The sequence below is a fragment of the Alligator mississippiensis genome, chromosome 4 (genome assembly GCF_030867095.1).
Source record: "Alligator mississippiensis isolate rAllMis1 chromosome 4, rAllMis1, whole genome shotgun sequence".
In the NCBI taxonomy this organism is placed as follows: Eukaryota; Metazoa; Chordata; order Crocodylia; family Alligatoridae; genus Alligator; species Alligator mississippiensis.
The window spans coordinates 107,366,488-107,385,555 of record NC_081827.1 but is presented as its reverse complement, the minus strand read 5'-3'; the positions used below and the strand labels follow the sequence as shown (position 1 = coordinate 107,385,555).

General features: G+C 42.8%; 1 protein-coding gene across 3 annotated transcripts in view; it reads right to left on the bottom strand.

The window, feature by feature from the left end:
* Nucleotides 1-237: 237 nt before the first annotated feature.
* NUP37 (nucleoporin 37) overlaps nt 238-19,068 on the bottom strand; it is a 40,425-nt gene continuing 21,594 nt past the window's right edge. For 2 of the 3 annotated variants that reach the window (XM_014608456.3, XM_019489553.2), the window contains exons 6-10: nt 12,015-12,105; nt 7,629-7,807; nt 5,769-5,819; nt 4,813-4,906; nt 238-376 (exon numbers count right to left, since the gene is read on the bottom strand). In XM_014608456.3, coding sequence (XP_014463942.1) covers nt 263-376; nt 4,813-4,906; nt 5,769-5,819; nt 7,629-7,807; nt 12,015-12,105 — 529 coding nt within the window. In that variant the 3' untranslated portion in view covers nt 238-262. The remainder of the gene's footprint in view (nt 377-4,812; nt 4,907-5,768; nt 5,820-7,628; nt 7,808-12,014; nt 12,106-19,068) is intronic. The other variant, XM_059726443.1, reaches the window with a different exon arrangement.

The following is a 19,068-nucleotide window of genomic DNA, read 5'->3' as shown; positions in this document are numbered from 1 at the left end:
AGAACAAAATTGTACTGCAGCATCTAAGTCCACTAAGACATCCAATGGGTAGAAGAGAATCTGGTCCCTGAGCTATGCTTTACAAAAACTTGTTATATGTAATCTATACATAAGCAAAGGGATTTAAATTGTTTTGTCTGCATATTTTGATTACTTTGTTTTTACAGTTTCTCAACAAATATACGTGAGCGACTAGATTTCTTTGTATTTTACTACAGAAAGACAGTATTTGGAAAGTTTAACAATCACAATAGATGTTTATTTACATTTCTGTTATCCAAAAGAAAATCTTATGATCTCCTCCAACTGCGCATAATGGAAGAGTTCTGTGCCAGGTCAGACCAGATCCTACAGCTGCTGAGCCAATGAGAATGGGCTAAAAAAAAAGAGAAAGCATATCATACACATTTTTTATTCCAGACTGTATATGTGACTGTAAGTTCAACAGATGTACAAAAATCTGAAATTCTAATTAAACCACCTAAACCAAATACCATATTTATTCGAATACAAGATGAGGTTCCCCCAATCAACATGGGGGAAAAAAGGTCTTCATCTTACATTCACACGCAAGAAAACTTTATTAAATACATTATCATTAAACTGCTGCCAAAAGCAGCATGTTCTCAGTGATGGCAACCAAGTCTGAAGTTGATTAAATGCAGCCAACACTGTGCATGTTTATAAAACACATGACCCACATAAGGCAGACGTACTGACAGGAAAATTTTTTTTTGGTGTGGACCTTAAAAAATGGGTGGGTGTTCCCTTCAGAGGGAACTGGCACTAGGCCTGGAGATACTGCAATACTAGGCTGGCACTAGGAAGGCCAGAGCCAGCCCTGATACCCTGCCTATGGTATCAAAAATGCTTGCATTTGTTCTTAGCCACAAGGGCCGAGATGCTGATAGTGTAACCTATCACAAGGATAGGTTAGTGCAGCCCACCTGAATGAGATACGGTAGTGCGCACTGCACTTGGCCTCTTTCAGAGCTGATTCTTTTACAAGTCATGGCAAGCTGTTATACATTGAATACATTTCAACTTCCTCTTTATGCGCACAGCTGAGCTGAGCCTTTCTTCCCATTTCCAATGAGTCTTTTTTTTTAACCAGCCTTAAATGTCTGACAAATACCATCAAATGGAGCCCCAAGCAGCTTACCCAGAATCCCTTTGTCACTCCCTCTCTCAGCCTGTCACGTATGATTAGTGTGGCTCCACCCTCTATGAAATGGAGTTGGAACGGGCTGCCTCATGCCTCATCTGCATCTAAATTTTTGGAGCATCCCAGGACCCGTGACAAGAACACCTGGCTCCAGTCATGAGCAGGGGCTAATTAGCACATGGATCCTTTGTAGGGGGTATCTGTAGTACACATACATGCTGAGCAGTGCTGAGCTGTGGGGTCATCATGGCTTGAAATGCTGCTGTCTTTGGTAGGGCCCAAGCCAATGACCTACATGGTAAATTGTGAACCTTTGGCTTTGGACTGATGTTATGCACAGTTTATACTATATACCAGTATATATAGAAATGTTGCTTATGTTTATGGAGTACCTGTCCTAAAAGTTGCAGCAGTTTCAAAAGAGGTAAACTGCATCAATTCTGGATGAACTAAAGTCTATGGGTACCTGTAGTAATCGCCCTATATGCAAGTTACTACAGGCAGTCCTCGACTTACAACCTTTTGAGTTACAATAAATGGTACTTATGACCTTTATAAATATACACCCTGTTTTGAGGTTCCAACATGGGTTTTGAATTTATGACGCTTGACACAGCTGCCTCCAGCTGGTAAGTCCCTTGTGGTGGGGGGAGGGAAGGGGCGTGGGGGGCCAGATCAACACCCCCAAAGTGAGGGAGGGATTGGGGCTGGGGCAAAAGCTGCCCACCCAGGGAGTGGGGGCGCAGAGAGGGGGTTGGACAGCTCCCACCAGTGTATGCTGCCAGTCTGGCAGCGGCTTGTCTGGTGGCTCTGGCTGCTGCTCCAGCTGCTGCTCTGGGAGAGCATGGGGGTGGGGGCATGCCCCCAGATCTGTTTGGGGCAGGCAGGACCAGAGCTGCGCTGGGCTGTAATCCAGGTGGGCAGCAAAAGGCGCTGGGAGTGGGGGCTACGCCCTCCTGCCGCTCGCCCAACTGGGGTGGGGTGGAGCCGCTGCGCTGCCTCCAGACAAGCGGTGCACAGTGGCAAGAGCCGCCTTGGCCTCCCATTGCCTCCTGGATGAGCAACGGTTTTGTCCCATGCCCCCCCATTCTGCCCTGCCCAAGTCTCCCTTTGTCCTGTGAGCCCCCACCCCTGCCTTGGCTGGATGAACGGCGGCAGGGCATGGGGGGGGCATGTGCCCTCAGATTGGGGCAGGACAGGCAGGGCCAGGGCTGCACCGGGCTGCGCTCTGAGTGGGCGGCGGAGGCTATGGGGGGGCTATCGCAAATTTTAGGGTGGCTGCAGCCCTGCCATAGCCCCCGCTCCCCTGCCCACCCTGATCTGGGGGCACATGCCACCCCCATGCCCTGACGCTGCTTGTCCAGCTGGGATGGGGGGGGGGGGGAGGGCGCGCAGGATGAAGCCGCTGCTCGTCTAGGGGGTGCGGGGTGGCCAGGGTAGGTCCTGCTGGTTCATGCCACTTGTCTGGAGATAGCACAGCAGCTCTGCCCCATCCTGGCTGGGTGAGCAGCAGAAGGGCATAGCTTCCGCTCCCAGTGCCTTCCACCTCCCGCCTGGAGCACAGCCAGGCGCAGCCCCAGCTCCACCTGCCCCGTGGAAATTCAGGGGCACATGCCTCACAATGCCCTTCCAGACTGGCAGCGGGAGCAGTGGCCAGAGCAGCCGTACAAGCCACTCCCGGACCAGTGGTGCGTAGCAGCGGGAGCCACCCCACCCCCTCCCTGCGCCCCCCTGCCCCAGTTTGGCAGTTTTTGCCCAAGCCCCTGTCCCAATCTCTCCCTCACTGCGGAGGCATTGATCTGCCTCTCCACACGCCTTCTCTCCCACCACAAAGGACTTACCAGCTGGAGGCAGCTGTGTTGAGCATTGTAAAGGACCCAATTCCCCTTTTTTAACATTGTTCCTATGGGAAAATTGGTTCTGAGTTATGACATTTCAACTTAAGATGCGGTTTTCAGGAACCAATTGCATCGTAAGTCTGAGGACTGCGTGTACAGGTATGTGTATTTCTAGGTCAGCACTTTCCAATTTGCTTCTCCCTTCTATGTGCTCAGGGATAGCAGGGTTTGACAGTAAGGAAGGGGGAAAGGGCTACAGGGGAAGGAAGCTGGGGGGAGAGAGAGGGCAAGGGGGTTACCTAATCCCCCAGATTTATTTTCCCTGCGGTAGCAGTGGGAGGGGGACACATTCAAGGCAAATCTCCAATAATTAGATTCTATGCCTGAAAAATTCTAACAAAAAATTTCCATGTATAGAACCTAATAATTGTGGGGTTGTTTTATATTCAAGGTCATCTCATATTCAAGTAAGTACAGCAATTTAAATTAAAAATCTCATTAGTTGCTATTCTGTTCCATCAGCTACTATACGTACATTAAAGCAAAGCATTGAAATGACAAAATGGAACCATTGGAAGGTATTTACAAATGTTCTCTCTGTACCCAAGACTATTTTAATAAAACCAGATATTCAAGATTACAGTTAAGTACGGTGCTTGGAGACAGTATGTTTGTGTGTCCAAAATAATAAAAATTTGCCTAATATATTTTTTCCGTCTGTGCTATTAAAACAATTTATTTCCCTAGAGTGCATTAGAATTACAAAATACTGTAGGATTTCTGGCAGGTGTTAGTTTTTATTTGCATTCTGTAACTGGCAGCTTAAATATGGAATGATTCAATGTGCATGTTTTAAAGAAAATATGAATTAATATTTTCTAGGATTCTGAGCAAGCCAAACATTTACATATGAAAACACACAAAAAAAATGAAGGGAACAACAGAGCAGATTCTCATTCCTCTTCCAAATACACAAAAAGAAATATGCAATATACTCACCTGACTGATAATCTTTGCTTAGGATTTCAAAGACACATGACCTATACCTTCCCAATCAGTTGTTACCCTTATGCATTAGGCCCCAGGTTGCATGTACCACCCTGGCTGGGCAGTGCCCCCAGCCTCTGCCACTTCCTCACTCGCTCCCTCACCATGGGGGCCTTGATCCCTCCCCCCCTGTCCCCTTCCCCTCCACAGACTTACTTGCAGGGAGTTGCTCTCCATGCTGCCCAGCTGTATTTCTGGCCATGTGCATGCATGCAGGCACGCACATGCATGTGGACTCCCTGCATCCTGCTCCCAGCAACTCCAAGCAGGACCTTTTGCAGGCTAGAATGCTGCCTGCCTGCAAGGGGAAACCTGTTTCCCTGAGGGAACCCAGGCATCCAGGGGCCCTGGCCCTGCAGGGGAGAAGGACCCAGGTGTCCAGGGCCCTGGCCAGAAGGCATAGTTATAGGTAAACATTATTGCCTACAACAGCCAAAAAAAAGTCAATAATGTAATTGCCCTTTTATCAGTGCCAATCTGAAGCAACCGATATATCAGTGCACCTCTAATAAATTTCAATCAAGAATTTTAAATGCACTTATTTTAAACCTAAAGCAGAGACTTAGTCATATCGTAACTAAACTAGTTATACAGAAAATTGTGGTCAGCTCATGTTTGGGTGACTTTTGGTCTGGAAAAACAAGTAGTAATCACCTGTAGGCAATCCTAGTTACCTTTTCAAGGTAATTATTAGATATTTACTTATGTGATTTAAAGAGAATAGATGAATCCCACCCAGAACACAGCATTATATAATTTTACCTGAGGATGTCCTGAATGATGAACTAGAAGTTGACTAGACATCTTTCCTGGATAGCCAGTAGTCGCAAACAAATTTTCATTCACTCGGGACCACCTAAAATAAAACAAAAGTGCTTTTAAATTCAAGTGTTGAACTATCAGTATTATATATGAACCTGATTTTTTGTAGTTAAGCATTGTTTGAACTTTCAGAAATAACACTAAAAAACTCAAATACAGGAACAAAAATACTTTATTTTTTAGAAAAGACTCACTATTCATTGCCTTTTACAATCTATGTACCTTAAAACCCCCCCAGCTAAGTGCCAATCACACTCAAACTCCCACTCAGAGTGGAATCCTGTAGGATATAGCCCTTTAAAAATTGTTAATGGAAGGACATGAAAACTGGAAAGTTCCGTATTTTCAATATTTTCCATCTAAGCTTGCTTAGTAATGCAGAAGTATGGTGTACTAGACAGTACTTGAATTAAGGGTCAAGAGACTTCTGTCCTATTCCTGGCACTGTTACTAGCCTACTGGATGCCTTGAACAAGTCACTTCAAATCTTTTTGCCTCACAAGCTTTATATGTAAAATGAAGATAATTACAGTGACCTCCTTTGAGAGCTGCTGAGGAATGTTATATAATATATATAATGTTATATAAAACCTACCTACATTGTGGTTTTGTGGAAACCACAGAAAACAGTGTTGTGCACAATCGTTGGGAAACCTGGCATTGGCCACGATTTCCCATGAAATCAACCAAAAAAAAAAAGTGGTAGTGAAATAGACAGTGAGGGCACCCTCTACCAATCAGTGGCAAGAGGCAGGACTGCTGCGAAATGCCCAAGAAATTGGCTCTGTGTGCTGTGAACAGGCCATGAAAAACCCAGTGTCTCACTATGACTCAGGTAGGTCCCTATATGCAACTGTAGAATACTAATAGTAGGAATATAAAACAAAAAAAAATACCTGAATAATTTGGCTCGATCTGCGTGGACAGGTCTTTTATCTTGTGGATACCTGTAAAATATACCATTTAGTATAAGAGCCATTCTGCAAGCTGTAGCAAATGATACTTACACTGAACTTTACATTGCAAGGGCAAAAAATAGAAATTGTTTACAGGAGTGGCAAGTTCAAATGGAATGGAATGTGGGGAATCTACCAAAAAAAAAGATAAATTTTATTTTGGCAGGTAGGCAGTCTCACATTGGGGTCCTGACAGGCTGAGGAGTCCACCTGTGAGAGAGGAAGAGATAAAAAGGGGGCAAAGTTGCATAGGATCTGAAGAGGAATTTTAATTTTTTTAGATTTCCTTTGGACCTTGGCCTTACAGAATTTCTCCTCTAGATGTTGGTTGTGTGTTGTTTTAGAATTTAAGAGATTCCCCTACCTTTCTGTTCAAGACATACTATATTTAATAACATGGAAGATCGATGGGGAAGAAAAACATGGGATGCCAACAGCAGCAAGGAATATAGAAGGTATATTTGTGTCCCCATTCAAGGAAGGGTGAAAAAAAACAAACCAGATGCCTGCCAATGAAACAGCTTGCGATTAATTTGTGTCTCCAGCACAGAAAGTTTGAGGTCTAACCCCACTTATGAAGGTGAAATTTTCAGAAGGCTATATAGCACAATGGACTGAGGGAGTCTGGGACACTCTTGAAATGGGAACAGGATAATCCCATCCTGTGGTAAAGGCAGCATTTAAAGAGCGATCCCAAAATCTGCAGTTGTTACTAGGGCTGTGCGAAATTTCGCCGGCTGTTTCATTTCGACTTGTTTCGACCTTGAAACAGCAAAATTGAAATGAAATGAAGGGCTTTGAAACAGCCTTGAAATGAAATGAGGCCAGTCGAAACATTCTGAAAGTTCCAGAACGTTTCGAGTTTCAAAGCAGCAGTCAGGTGGTGGGAGGCAGGGGAGGGCCAGGGCACTCCCAGCAGCTCTACAGCCCTATGTGGCTCAGCCAGGCGGGGAGTGCAGTCCTGGCTCTCCCCACCTCCTGCTGCTGGGCTGCACTCCATGGGGCTGGAGGAGCTGATGGGAGCACAACACCAGCTCTGCCCACCTCCTGACACTGGGCTGTGCTCCCATTGGCTCCACCAGCCCCATGGAAACCAGCCTGGTAGCAAGAGGCAGCCAGAGCTGGCGCTGCACTCTGCTTCCTGCCACCAGGGCTGTGTTCCACGGGGCTGGAGCCACTGGGAGCTGAGCCTGGTGAAGGGAGATGGCGTGCACTGCCAGTGCTGCGCACCAGCCCCCTTCACTGGGCTCAGCTCCTAGCAGCTTACTGCCTGATGCACAGCACTGGGGCTGCGCTCCACCTCCCTCCACCAGGATCAGCTCCCAGCAGCAGCAGCAGCCTCCTGCCCGCACCCCCAAGAGGGCTCTGCCGGACTCCTCCCAGGGTGTGGACTAAACTCGAAACAGCGAAACTGTTTTGACGAAATGAAATGGAACAGTGCTTTCAAAACAAAAATAAATTTGAAACAAAACATTGTTCCATCGAATCATTGAAACAGAAGTTGAAGTGAAATGGTGCTGTTTCGCTCAGCCCTAGTTGTTACCTATGTCAGGAGACACAGCTTGGCAGTGAAAAAAATGGACTGACTTGCTGTTGCTTTCACTAGGGAAAGATATATAAAGAATATTGGAGATACCTGCATTATTTATGAATGCTTGGTTAACTTCATTTAAATCACAAGTGAGTGGGATGACTACATGCAATGCTAATTGGTTAACAAAACATAGTAAAAATAGCAGTTCTAATAATGTAAATAGAAAGAATATGGTGAGGATGTCTTGCTCAGTAATTTGATGATACCTGGACCTGATATCCCAGATTAGCCAATCATTCCCAGCTACTGCTCCAATTCTAAAGGTGTTTTTTAAACACCAGTCTGCTGACATCAGCGGCATTTGTCCAGACTCAAGAGACAGAATGGCTTGCTGTGTAGTGAGATCGTAGAATCGTATCGTTCCATTCTTCTCTGCCACCATCAACTGTAAGAGAAGTAATAGATGCATTTTAATACAACTTTGTAAACTGCATTCTTTGCAAAAATCAAATTTTAAATCTTAAGTTACTACATAGCAAATCTTATCCTCCTGCAGCCAAGCATTAATAGACATAGCAAACGCTTATTAGAGTTGAAAGGTATTCACGATGGAGAACATGAAACAAAACAAAAATGAAACCAAACTTCTAGTATTTAAATTAGTGGGAATATTTTTGGTAGAGAAAAGTACATGAACTGACACCTATCAATTCCCATGTTACATATGTTGAATTGTAGGCCTTCTCAAATATTTTTAAAAGTGGTTTGGCCATGCAGAAATAGAAATCTAATAATTTTTATTGTGAACTGTTTTTATAATGACCAGGGAATACCAATGTTGACTGTATGTGGGACCAGAGGCTGAGCTTATTTTAACAGAACTCAGGAACTTTTCTTTTGGACTCTGATGTAGCAAAAAAATGGATGAATTACGTGTGCCAAGTAATGTAATAGTCTATTTATTTTTGAAATGTAACAATTATTTTATCTAACCAAGTTCTACTCAATGTCACTTGCTCAAGAATCTCTTTGCTCACTAGTGTGGAATGAGTTTTTGGATTAAGCCAGGGCTGGCCAACCTGTAGCACATGTACCACAAGTGGCATGGGCAGCCTCTGTGTGCGGCAGTTTGGGGAGAGGGCAGGCAGCACAACAGAGGGCAGAAAGCCTAGCATCAGATTAGAAGGAGAGCACGGGGCACGGAGAAGAAAGGAGAGGAGCAGATTGGGCGGGGGAAGTGGATCACAGTAGCAGTCAGGGAGGTTGCGGGGGCTAATTTGTGGTACCACTGCAAAACAGACTGGCCCCCACTAGATTAAACTATCCCAGGATGCTTTGAGGGGAACATTATGATGTATATAATATTTAAGTAGGCAATTAAAAAAAATCTAATGTCCAAGTATGTTCGAGAAACGAAAAATGATAATTATCCCACTTTGACATAAGAAAGTATGACTTTACAAACAAGAAGTGTCACAAGGGCGATAACCCCATTGGATTAGAACAACATTTTGAGGAAATACTGTTAAGGAGGTTTTTGACAGAGGGACTTAAAAGTCCCGACATATCTGTTTGGACGAAGGTGTGTCCTCTTTTAGACAAACCCTCCAACAGAAATACTGCTTTCTAATAAGGGTCAGAGGCAAGGGCAAATAAAACCCTGTAGATCCATTTCATATTTTGGTACTTTGTAACTAAGTTTAGAGGAATCTAGTCTGTAATACTTATCTACAGGAATTAGTTTTTTAACCTTACTTTATTTCTTTTATATATTTTTATACACTATATAAAGGGAGAACAGAGTGCAAGTATTCACAATAGTTTTATGGTAACTTGAACAGATGTTTGAAACTGATACTTCAGGTAGTAACTGATGGGTGCATCAGAGAGAAAATGTGAACACCGATCTCTAAGGCAGCAAAGCCAGAGTCAATAATGAAGCTGAATACAGGGTACAAAGTCTCCAGCCCTAAAAAGTGTCAGGATGTGAGTATGACTACTAATAAACATTTACAAACCGCTGTAGAAGCGTCAGCTATTTAATCTTCAAAACTCCCTTGCGCGCTAATGAGATCAATACACCAGGATTTCAAATATATTTAGATTTTTACTGCACCTTCTATATACTCTAAGCAAATTTCACCTATGAATCTCCTCTCCCCCTCAAAATAAATGAATTCATTATGGAAATGCCAAACATTGACACCCACTATCAGCTTTGTTTAAAATAGGAATGAAAAAATTTAGAATTAAACCACTGAGGGTTGTGCACTCTTAAACTGTGTTACTCTGTGACCTCATGGATTGAAACCCTCCTCATACCCCTTCTTACTTTCTTCTGACAGTCTGCTGCCTCATCTGCTGTGACACATCTAAGACTTAGAAGGGCTGATGGTGGGGAAGTGACCACATCTCTCTGTTTTGTCCTAGAGTAGCCGTCATACCTGTGGGCACTGTAACATTGACAAACAATAACAATAGCCTAAGTTCAGAAGGGCTTCAATGGGACAGAAATGAAACTGTCTGGAAAAATTTTGACAGGGTGAATGACACACTGGGAAGAAGTTTGAAAGGTTTATTTAAATTCTAAGGGCTTTTTAATATACTATATTTGCTCATTATTCATTAGAACCTGAAATTCACTCTCAGCTGAAACTACTCCTATCAGACCTTCCATGCTATAAACCATCCTCCACCTCTCCTATGGCTAAGAGTAGACTTCATCAGGATGGAAAGGAATGTAGCAGTATGCTCATAAGTTACCCGGGCCTTTTTGAAGGAAGAATTTTTAAAATGAAACTTATTACTTAGGGAGGTGAAAACCATGGTTTTAAATATGCTGCAGTTTTTTCCTCCCACTGCTGACTGACTGGTGGAGGGGCCCCAGCGGCCCTGCCACTTGCTGCTGACCAGATGGAAGCAAAAATTGTGGTGTATTTAAAACTGTGGTTTTTGCCTCCTGGCCATTAGGATCAAGCAGCAAGGCCAATCAGTGGCAGGGGGTGCACGGGGGAAACTGCAAGATTAAAGGACCTTTCCAGCATGAATTCCAGTGGTCCCTAACTATAAGTTCATAAACTGAATGTCAGCTCAATGATCCATAAGACAACATGTCACGCAGATAGTAAGGCAGGGTGGCACCTTAGGCCCCTGGGAAATGTTAAAATAATAGCACAATTGGGAGCCACTGACTCTTATCCTCCACCCCAAACCTCAAGCATTCTGCCATTCTAGATGTGCATGGCAGGACATGCGATATTTGCAGTAGGCCATAAAATTTCTCAGATCCCAATTGCATAACTGGGGTTGTCCGTTGCATAATCTTGCATATGAAGCAGGGAGCAACTATCCCACACTCCAGGACTACTACATGTTTGATACCAATGTTGAGCTGAGTTTTCAGCTCAGACATGGGCTGCCCAGCATCCCAATTCAAGGGGACAGCTCTGGATGCTATACTGGGACTCGAAGTTGCCCCTGATTGTTGTGATCAGGTGATTGTTGGCACCACCACTTCAATTATATATATGGAACATCTTTGTGGCTGGTTTTCAATTTTATGGAACTATAAATCGACTGAATGCATGGCACGCTGAAATTTTTGGCATTAATTGCATTATAAATACAATGTCTGCCAGGGCCCTTAGAAACTAACTGGTTTAGTGAGATATGAGCTTTTGTAGGGAACAAGTTACTTTGTCAGATGCTATGAATAGACTTGCAGAAAGAATGGGTTTTAAATAGAAGGAAAAAGGGCATAGGGATGAGGGGAGGGGGGAAGTGGGTTGATTTGATTAGATCAGGAACAGAGTGGCCAGCTGCCTCACCTTTGATCCTTAACCCCTCTGCAGTGAGGGTAAGTACAGACCTAGCAAAGGAGAAGGCTCTGCAGCAAGAGTGCTGTAAAGGAGATGGGTGGTATGGCACATCTCCATGTTGCATATCCCCCTTGCCAGACTGGACCTCTTCGTGGACTGGATCTACCCTACAAGGCATAGGTTACCAACCCCTGTATTAGATCAACTGAGTTGAATAAGTCTGGTAAAATTAAGAGGGACAACAGAATTAAGCAGTAGGATGTGTGAAATCCAAACAGATAAAAAGATAAATGAGGAAGTTGTATAAGGAGATGGGTGGAAATAATTCATATTAACCAACCGCAAAGTTATTTGCTCTTTCAGTAGTAGTTGCCAAGGAACTAGGAGAGGACAACAAACCAAGCCATTTACTGTTTGGAACAGGGGGGTGGGGGGGAAACCTGTATCTTGATTCAAAGTGATTAAGATGCATCTAACCTGCTAAAATTTAGGTATCAATGGAATTTAGAATCTCAGTAAGCAGAGGCAGACCTGGAATACAAAGGGACATACTTAGAAACCAAATACAAAATGACATAAATTTGTTTGGGGGGAGGGTGGAATATAGAGCATGTTCCTCATTTTTGGAAAAATTAGACCCAGCACTAAATCTTGGTTATCATATTTAGCCTTTGCAAAACTAGTAAATTTACAGAATCTGTTGCTAATGAAATGTAAAAATAAATTTCTTCTTTGATGCCTTAAACTCCAGTCTTATTAAGACTTCAATATTTTATAGTTTAGAACAGTACGAATCTTCATATAGGTTTAAGAAAGTAAACTGCAAAGCACAACCTTAAAAGCCTCCTCAGGATGCCAGCACACACTCACTCCAGGGGAATGAAGAACAAAATAAGCCTTTTGATTTCCTTCCAGATCCCAAACCCTATTAAAAAAAAGTACAATATTAAAGTATTTATTGGTGTTTGACTGTAAAAATATTAATTTCTACCTCTGACCTAATGACACCACAGAGATGGTAAATTTGATCTGATACCTATACTCTACCCTTTGAGCAGAAAACATGTTAACATGTTAACAGAAGTTTTAACACTGAGATACATTAAACACCTGCAAACACTTAAATCAACAGAACATAAGGTGCTAAGTACTTCTTAGCACTTAGATCAGGCACATGTGCAGAAGTAACTTTTATTCATGTTTAAGCATTTTTCCTTTACAATTAAAATTTTGTTGAAATATTAGTAGAGATAACTAGGGAGGGAAAATTTTGTTTCCCTCCCTAGTTATCTCTACTAATATTTCAACATGCTAAGACTGATCAAGCATATGTAAAGGCCAATGGTACTAAATCATAGACCATGTAAACAGAGATGTCAGTATACACAGTGTACGACAGCTGTCTCTGTAGCTTCAGTTAAATGAGAAATTTCTATAGCATGAACTTAATACCATAAAAATTATTCAATTATACTATTAATGATAAAACTGTTAGAAGTGATAACTATATATATTCAAATACTGTTTTGAAAGACAATACGCAGCTTGAATCCCACCAAAATATAGTCAACAAGCCAAACCATAAATGACTTTATAATACTACATGACATTCACTCTCACATTATTCATAATTCTGCCAACATTGCAGACTGTGTACTACATCACAAATAATAATAAGAAAAATCACAGATAGGAAGAACAGTATGGATTTGATCAATATAACCAACCCATGCTACCAGAAAGTGTATGACCAAGTCATCCACTTAACTATTTGGCTTGCTAACATTTCTAAGTGAATTGCCTTTGGAGTGAAGGGTTTGACTATTGCAGAGTAGGAGTTTTGAAGGGATGGGAGCCCAAGAAGGGTGGCTGTGCCTTAAGGAAATGATCCTTCGGGCACAAAGCAAAACGATCCCCGAGCAAGGCAAAAGAGGGAAAGGGGCCAGGAGGCTTCCATGGCTGACCAGAGAAATCCAGGGCAGCCTAAGGGCCAAAAGGGGAGCACATAAAAAGTGGAAACAGGGTGAGATCACTAAAGATGAATATACCTCCTCTGCTCGTGCTTGTAGGGAGGCAGTTAGGCGGGCCAAAGCTACCATGGAGCTGAGGATGGCAACCCAAGTAAAAGACAACAAGAAATTGTTTTTTAGATATATTGGGAGTAAAAGGAAGGCCCAGGGAGGAATAGGACCACTGCTAAATGGGCAGAAACAATTGGTGACAGATAGGGGGGACAAGGCTGAACTCCTCAACGAGTTCTTTGCCTCAGTGTTCCTAAGTGAGGGGCACAACAAGTCTCTCACTGGGGTTGTAGAGAGGCAGCAGCAAGGCACCAGACTTCCATACGTAGATCCTGAGGTGGTGCAGAGTCATTTGGAAGAACTGGATGCCTTTAAATCGGCATGCCCGGATGGGCTCCATCCGAGGGTGCTGAAGGCACTGGCCGACATCATTGCAGAGCCACTGGCAGGAATATTCGAACGCTTGTGGCGCACGGGCCAAGTCCTGGAGGACTGGAAAAGGGCTAACGTGGTCCCCATTTTCAAGAAGGGGAGGAAGGAGGACCCGGGCAACTATAGGCCAGTCAGTCTCACCTCCATCCTTGGTAAAGTCTTTGAAAAAATTATCAAGGCTCACATTTGTGAGAGCCCGGCAGGGCAAATTATGCTGAGGGGAAACCAGCACGGGTTTGTGGCGGGCAGATCGTGCCTGACCAATCTAGTCTCTTTCTATGACCAGGTTATGAAACGCCTGGACACAGGAGGAGGGGTGGATGTCGTATACTTAGACTTCAGGAAGGCCTTCGATATGGTATCCCACCCCATACTGGTGAACAAGCTAAGAGGCTGTGATGTGGATGACTGCACAGTCCGGTGGGTGGCGAATTGGCTAGAGGGTTGCACCCAGAGAGTCGTGGTGGATGGGTCGGTCTCGACCTGGAAGGGTGTGGGCAGTGGGGTCCTGCAGGGCTCGGTCCTTGGACCGATACTCTTTAATGTCTTCATCAGCGACTTGGACGAGGGAGTCAAATGTACTCTGTCCAAGTTTGCAGATGACACAAAGCTATGGGGAGAAGTGGATACGCCGGAGGGCAGGGAACAGCTGCAAGCAGACCTGGATAGGTTGGACAAGTGGGCAGAAAACAACAGGATGCAGTTCAAAAAGGAGAAATGCAAAGTGCTGCACCTAGGGAGGAAAAATGTCCAGCACACCTACAGCCTAGGGAATGACCTGCTGGGTGGCACGGAAGTGGAAAGGGATCTTGGAGTCCTAGTGGACTCCAAGATGAACATGAGTCGGCAGTGTGACGAAGCCATCAGAAAAGCCAATGGCACTTTATCGTGCATCAGCAGATGCATGACGAATAGGTCCAGGGAGGTGATACTTCCCCTCTATAGGGCGCTGGTCAGACCGCAGTTGGAGTACTGCGTGGAATTCTGGGCGCCACACTTCAAGAAGGATGCGGATAACCTGGAGAGGGTCCAGAGAAGGGCAACTCGTATGGTCAAGGGCCTGCAGACCAAGCCCTACGAGGAGAGACTAGAGAAACTGGACCTTTTCAGCCTCCGCAAGAGAAGGTTGAGAGGCGACCTTGTGGCTGCCTTTAAGTTCATCACGGGGGCACAGAAGGGAATTGGTGAGTATTTATTCACCAAGGCGCCCCCGGGGGTTACAAGAAACAATGGTCACAAGCTAGCAGAGAGCAGATTTAGATTGGACATTAGGAAGAACTTCTTCACAGTTCGAGTGGCCAAGGTCTGGAACGGGCTCCCAAGGGAGGTGGTGCTCTCCCCTACCCTGGGGGTCTTCAAGAGGAGGTTAGATGAGTATCTAGCTGGGGTCATCTAGACCCAGCACTCTTTACTGCTTATGCAGGGGGTCGGACTCGATGATCTATTGAGGTCCCTTCTGACCCTAACATCTATGAATCTATGAATCTATTGGGGTGGAATATAAAGAAACTAAAAATGAAACAGGGTTGCTAGAAAAGGAATGAACAGAAAAATCTAGTAAGAACATAAGAAGTGCTATACTAGGTCAGACCAATGGTCTATCTAGCCCAGTATCCTGTTTCTGATAGGGGCAGGGATGGATATTTTAGGGGGAGAGCACTGAACTGGATATACTAGAATTACCTGTCACCTATTCATTACCCTCCCTGGCATCCAACATTATTGGTTTAGAGATGTGAGAGGAAACATCTCCAACTGTGTAAGCTACATAACTCACTTGGGACAAAAGATTGTAACGAATAAGCTATATACCTGGTCTTACTCCTTTTGTTGCATTTGGAAAACACCTACCATTTCTTGGGCATGTCTACATTAGACACTTTACTGAGCAGCATACTATTTTGCTGCACAGTAAAGTGTCACAGTCTACATGTGCACAACAATTAGGGCACAGTAGACTAATTTATGGCCTGCTTCAAATACAAGTGGTATCCAGCAGTGCAGTAAATTACTGTGCTTAAAGGCATATGTAGATGGTGACATCAGGATTAGTTTATTCTGATTCAAACTGAGCCAGAGTAGATTCAGTCATACTAACTGCGTGTGTAGATGTGCTCCTTGTGTAGGTAAGCAAACACTGGTGGTGTAACTAAAAGTGGGTAGCTGGGTCAAGTCATGAGCCCTGAGAACTGAGTTATAGAGGGCACTGGAAACAGATGTCAGAGGGGTGAGTGGGTAGGAGTTAAAATGGCACTCAGGGAGGGGGTAGGAGTTTGGGCCTGCTTAAGGGCAGGAGCTGCTAAATTCGGCAATGCCATCCATGGTCCTGTGATGTCAGGATTAAGCAGCACTGGGCCACAGCAGAAGCTGTAGGGCGTAGTAACTTCCTGGATGTTGGTGGCACCATGCTAATACTTCCCCATGGAGTCAGCAGCATCACCCATGATCCAACTGGGTTTTGTGCCCAGGATGCAAATATTATCAGCAGTTTGTGTCCAAAATGATATATAACTGGAAGCAGCACTGGGAGAAGAACATATGAACAGTGAAATAAGTAACTAGAAATGGAAAGTGTAAAGCAAGGGTTAATATGCATTTTATAAGTCGTTATTCTGGGATTTACCAGGGTTTTTTTTTTTCCAAACCCCCTTTTCAGCACAGCAGGGTGAGAATATCTGCACTACAGTTTACAGCTGAGTTTATGTCACTGCTAGCACCAATGCAGCTGCGGTATTTTAAAAAAATAGGTCATATTTAGTTTAAATGCCCATAGTGCGAGTCCTTCAAATCTTTGACTCAAAGGCACAGTAAGAGGAAGGAAATGTGCAAAGCTCACTCTTCACCAAAAGAACACTTAGTATAGATTAAAAAAGACACGGAACAGAAAAATTACAAAACAGCCATAAAGCCAACCACCTGGAGGTCCAGGAGAGATGGCCTTCAAAAACTGTAATTTTTAAGAGGAAACAACCTGAGCTACAGCATATTTATTTCTGTCAGCTGTTTGGTTTAGCATTCCTACTGCCTAGGGTTAGTGACTTATTCCAAGTTTCTTTGGCTCTTTCCTGAGGTAGATGAGGTTATATATTACCTATAGTAAACATTGTGTCCTCTCCCACCACCAAATTTCCTAACCTGTGAGGAGACTTGAGGATCAGATTCATGGCTTCATAGGCCGCATTTGGCCTGTAGGCCAGAAGCTGAACTCCCCTGTCCTAGGACCATTACAAAGTCATTTCTCTGAACTCTCTATTTGACATGAAAAGGCTAAAATATTATAAAACGAATAGGCGTTCCCAGTTAAAGACAATGAGATAGAGGAACAATGAGTCAATTCTTAGTCAGCATGAAAGATGAAACTTGCTCAATCTTTAACACTAATTCCTGTAGCAACTGGGTTTTTCTTGGATATGTCTCAATTAAGTATTAGATTCCAATTGCAAGTTTATAATCTGGAGGTATATATGGCTAAAAATCTTACCAGCAGCCACATCTACTCAGTCTTCAAAGAAGTAGCAAAGTTATTACACACTCCCAGACCTTTTAAATTCATATTTTGCTAGGGTGCTTAAAACTTTATATTAGAGAGATTTCAACATACTTTTAAGTAATACATCAATAGTCTAGACAAAAAAATATATGTGAAATAAAGTAAATATATTTAATGAACAATGCTGTCTTCCCATGCCAAACCACAACAGATCAAATATTTGCTTTCCCTTTAGAAATCATAGGGTCTCCAATCCTGAGGGATGTGTATCCTTATTCTAACAATTCACAAATGTTTAAAAAACTGAATAAGTAATTTAGAAAGATACAATACTTTCTTGCACTGCCAAAATGTTTCCCTTGTACATCTTTCCAAATCAAATCAACACTTTTCATGTATATTCAGTGTGTGGAGAGAGAATTATGGCATAACTGAAGATGGTGAATCATTTTGGCCAAAGTACTATGCCATCATGTTCCCTTCTCAGCAGTAAATGAGATTATAAGGTGTGGAAATAGAAATGCATGTTTTCTCCACTCCTTTGGTGTTTATTCATAAAGTGACATTCTTTTATCTGTTTCATTGTATGTCAAAATTGTAAAATGGCTGAAAACCCCTCCAGATTGTCTTAACCATCCATTTCTTTGCAAACCAAGGGAAAAAAAGCAACTTGAAATATCCATTGTCTTGTAAATTTCAAATAATGAGGTTTATTTTAGTATGACCATTCAACTAAGACAGTTCTAATACCATATGCATGCTTTTATTGGAACCTTTATAACTCATTTCTTGAAATGACAACAGATTGAAATACATGTTCCTATTTTACAAACAAAATCTCAGATAAAATCACCAAGACAAAAAATAGCAATTCAACTCATTTTATGTCAGTGTTAAGATATTCATAGCTACATTCACATAATCATATCCCACGTGCTCTGGATAGGTTAGGCAAATGACACACTGCTTATATGCAGCAATTTTATTGTGCAACCAACTTTTATTAAACTTGGCAAAGCACGTATTAGAGCATCTGAAAAAACTTTCTTGAAGTGTGAAAATCATCCTTACTTCATACTTCACAAAGAACAAAAATAAACTGTCAAACTTTCCAAGACAAAAAACATCACCTTTGAGCCAAGTATAATAAAAATGTCATAACATTTCCCCCGAAAGTTACAGACAAGTGGAAAAGGAGATCATTTTTCTTAAAACCACCAATAATGATTTAAATTGATGCTACACTACATTGCTTTAGTTGCATAAATGAAATACTTGCTTCATTAGCAAAACTAGTATTGACAATACATTTTTCATATGAAACTCCTAATCTGTACTGAGGCATCATGCGCTGAAATTCTTAACCAACTGCAGTACATAAGGAGAAATAGGTAAATAAAAAACAGACAATAAAAATCACAAGCTTATCCATCCCTCCAGAAAAGCTGATCAAGCACATTGGTTATAGAATAGCAGTCTGGCAGAGCATTAGTTATCTACTGTGATTCAAGGAGAATTTCCAGGTGGTCTGCAGAAAGGGGTGATCACACTGTGCTGCGTCCTCTTAATTTCTAGCTGTTAAAATTACATCTAAAATAAAGAATATATTTTCTAATATTATTTCTCCACATATACAGTTGTTGTAGTTGCCAGAGGAATATGGAATGAATGGGAAAAATATTTGGCAATATTAAAAATAGTAGTGAGTGGGGTTGGAGTGGTAAAAGATCCATAAAAGACTATTTAAGTGTGATTCACCCTACAGAAAAAAATGAGAACTCTTAGCATAGATAAGTGAAGAACAAAAGATCAAAATAAGCTTTATACTGTTGTGCTGATACTCTATACCAAGCATCAACAGACAACCTTTTGAAGCAGCAGACTGTTTAAATGGAGCTAGCTCTGAAGGTGGCTGCCACTTCAGACCTGGCCACCAACACCGCTT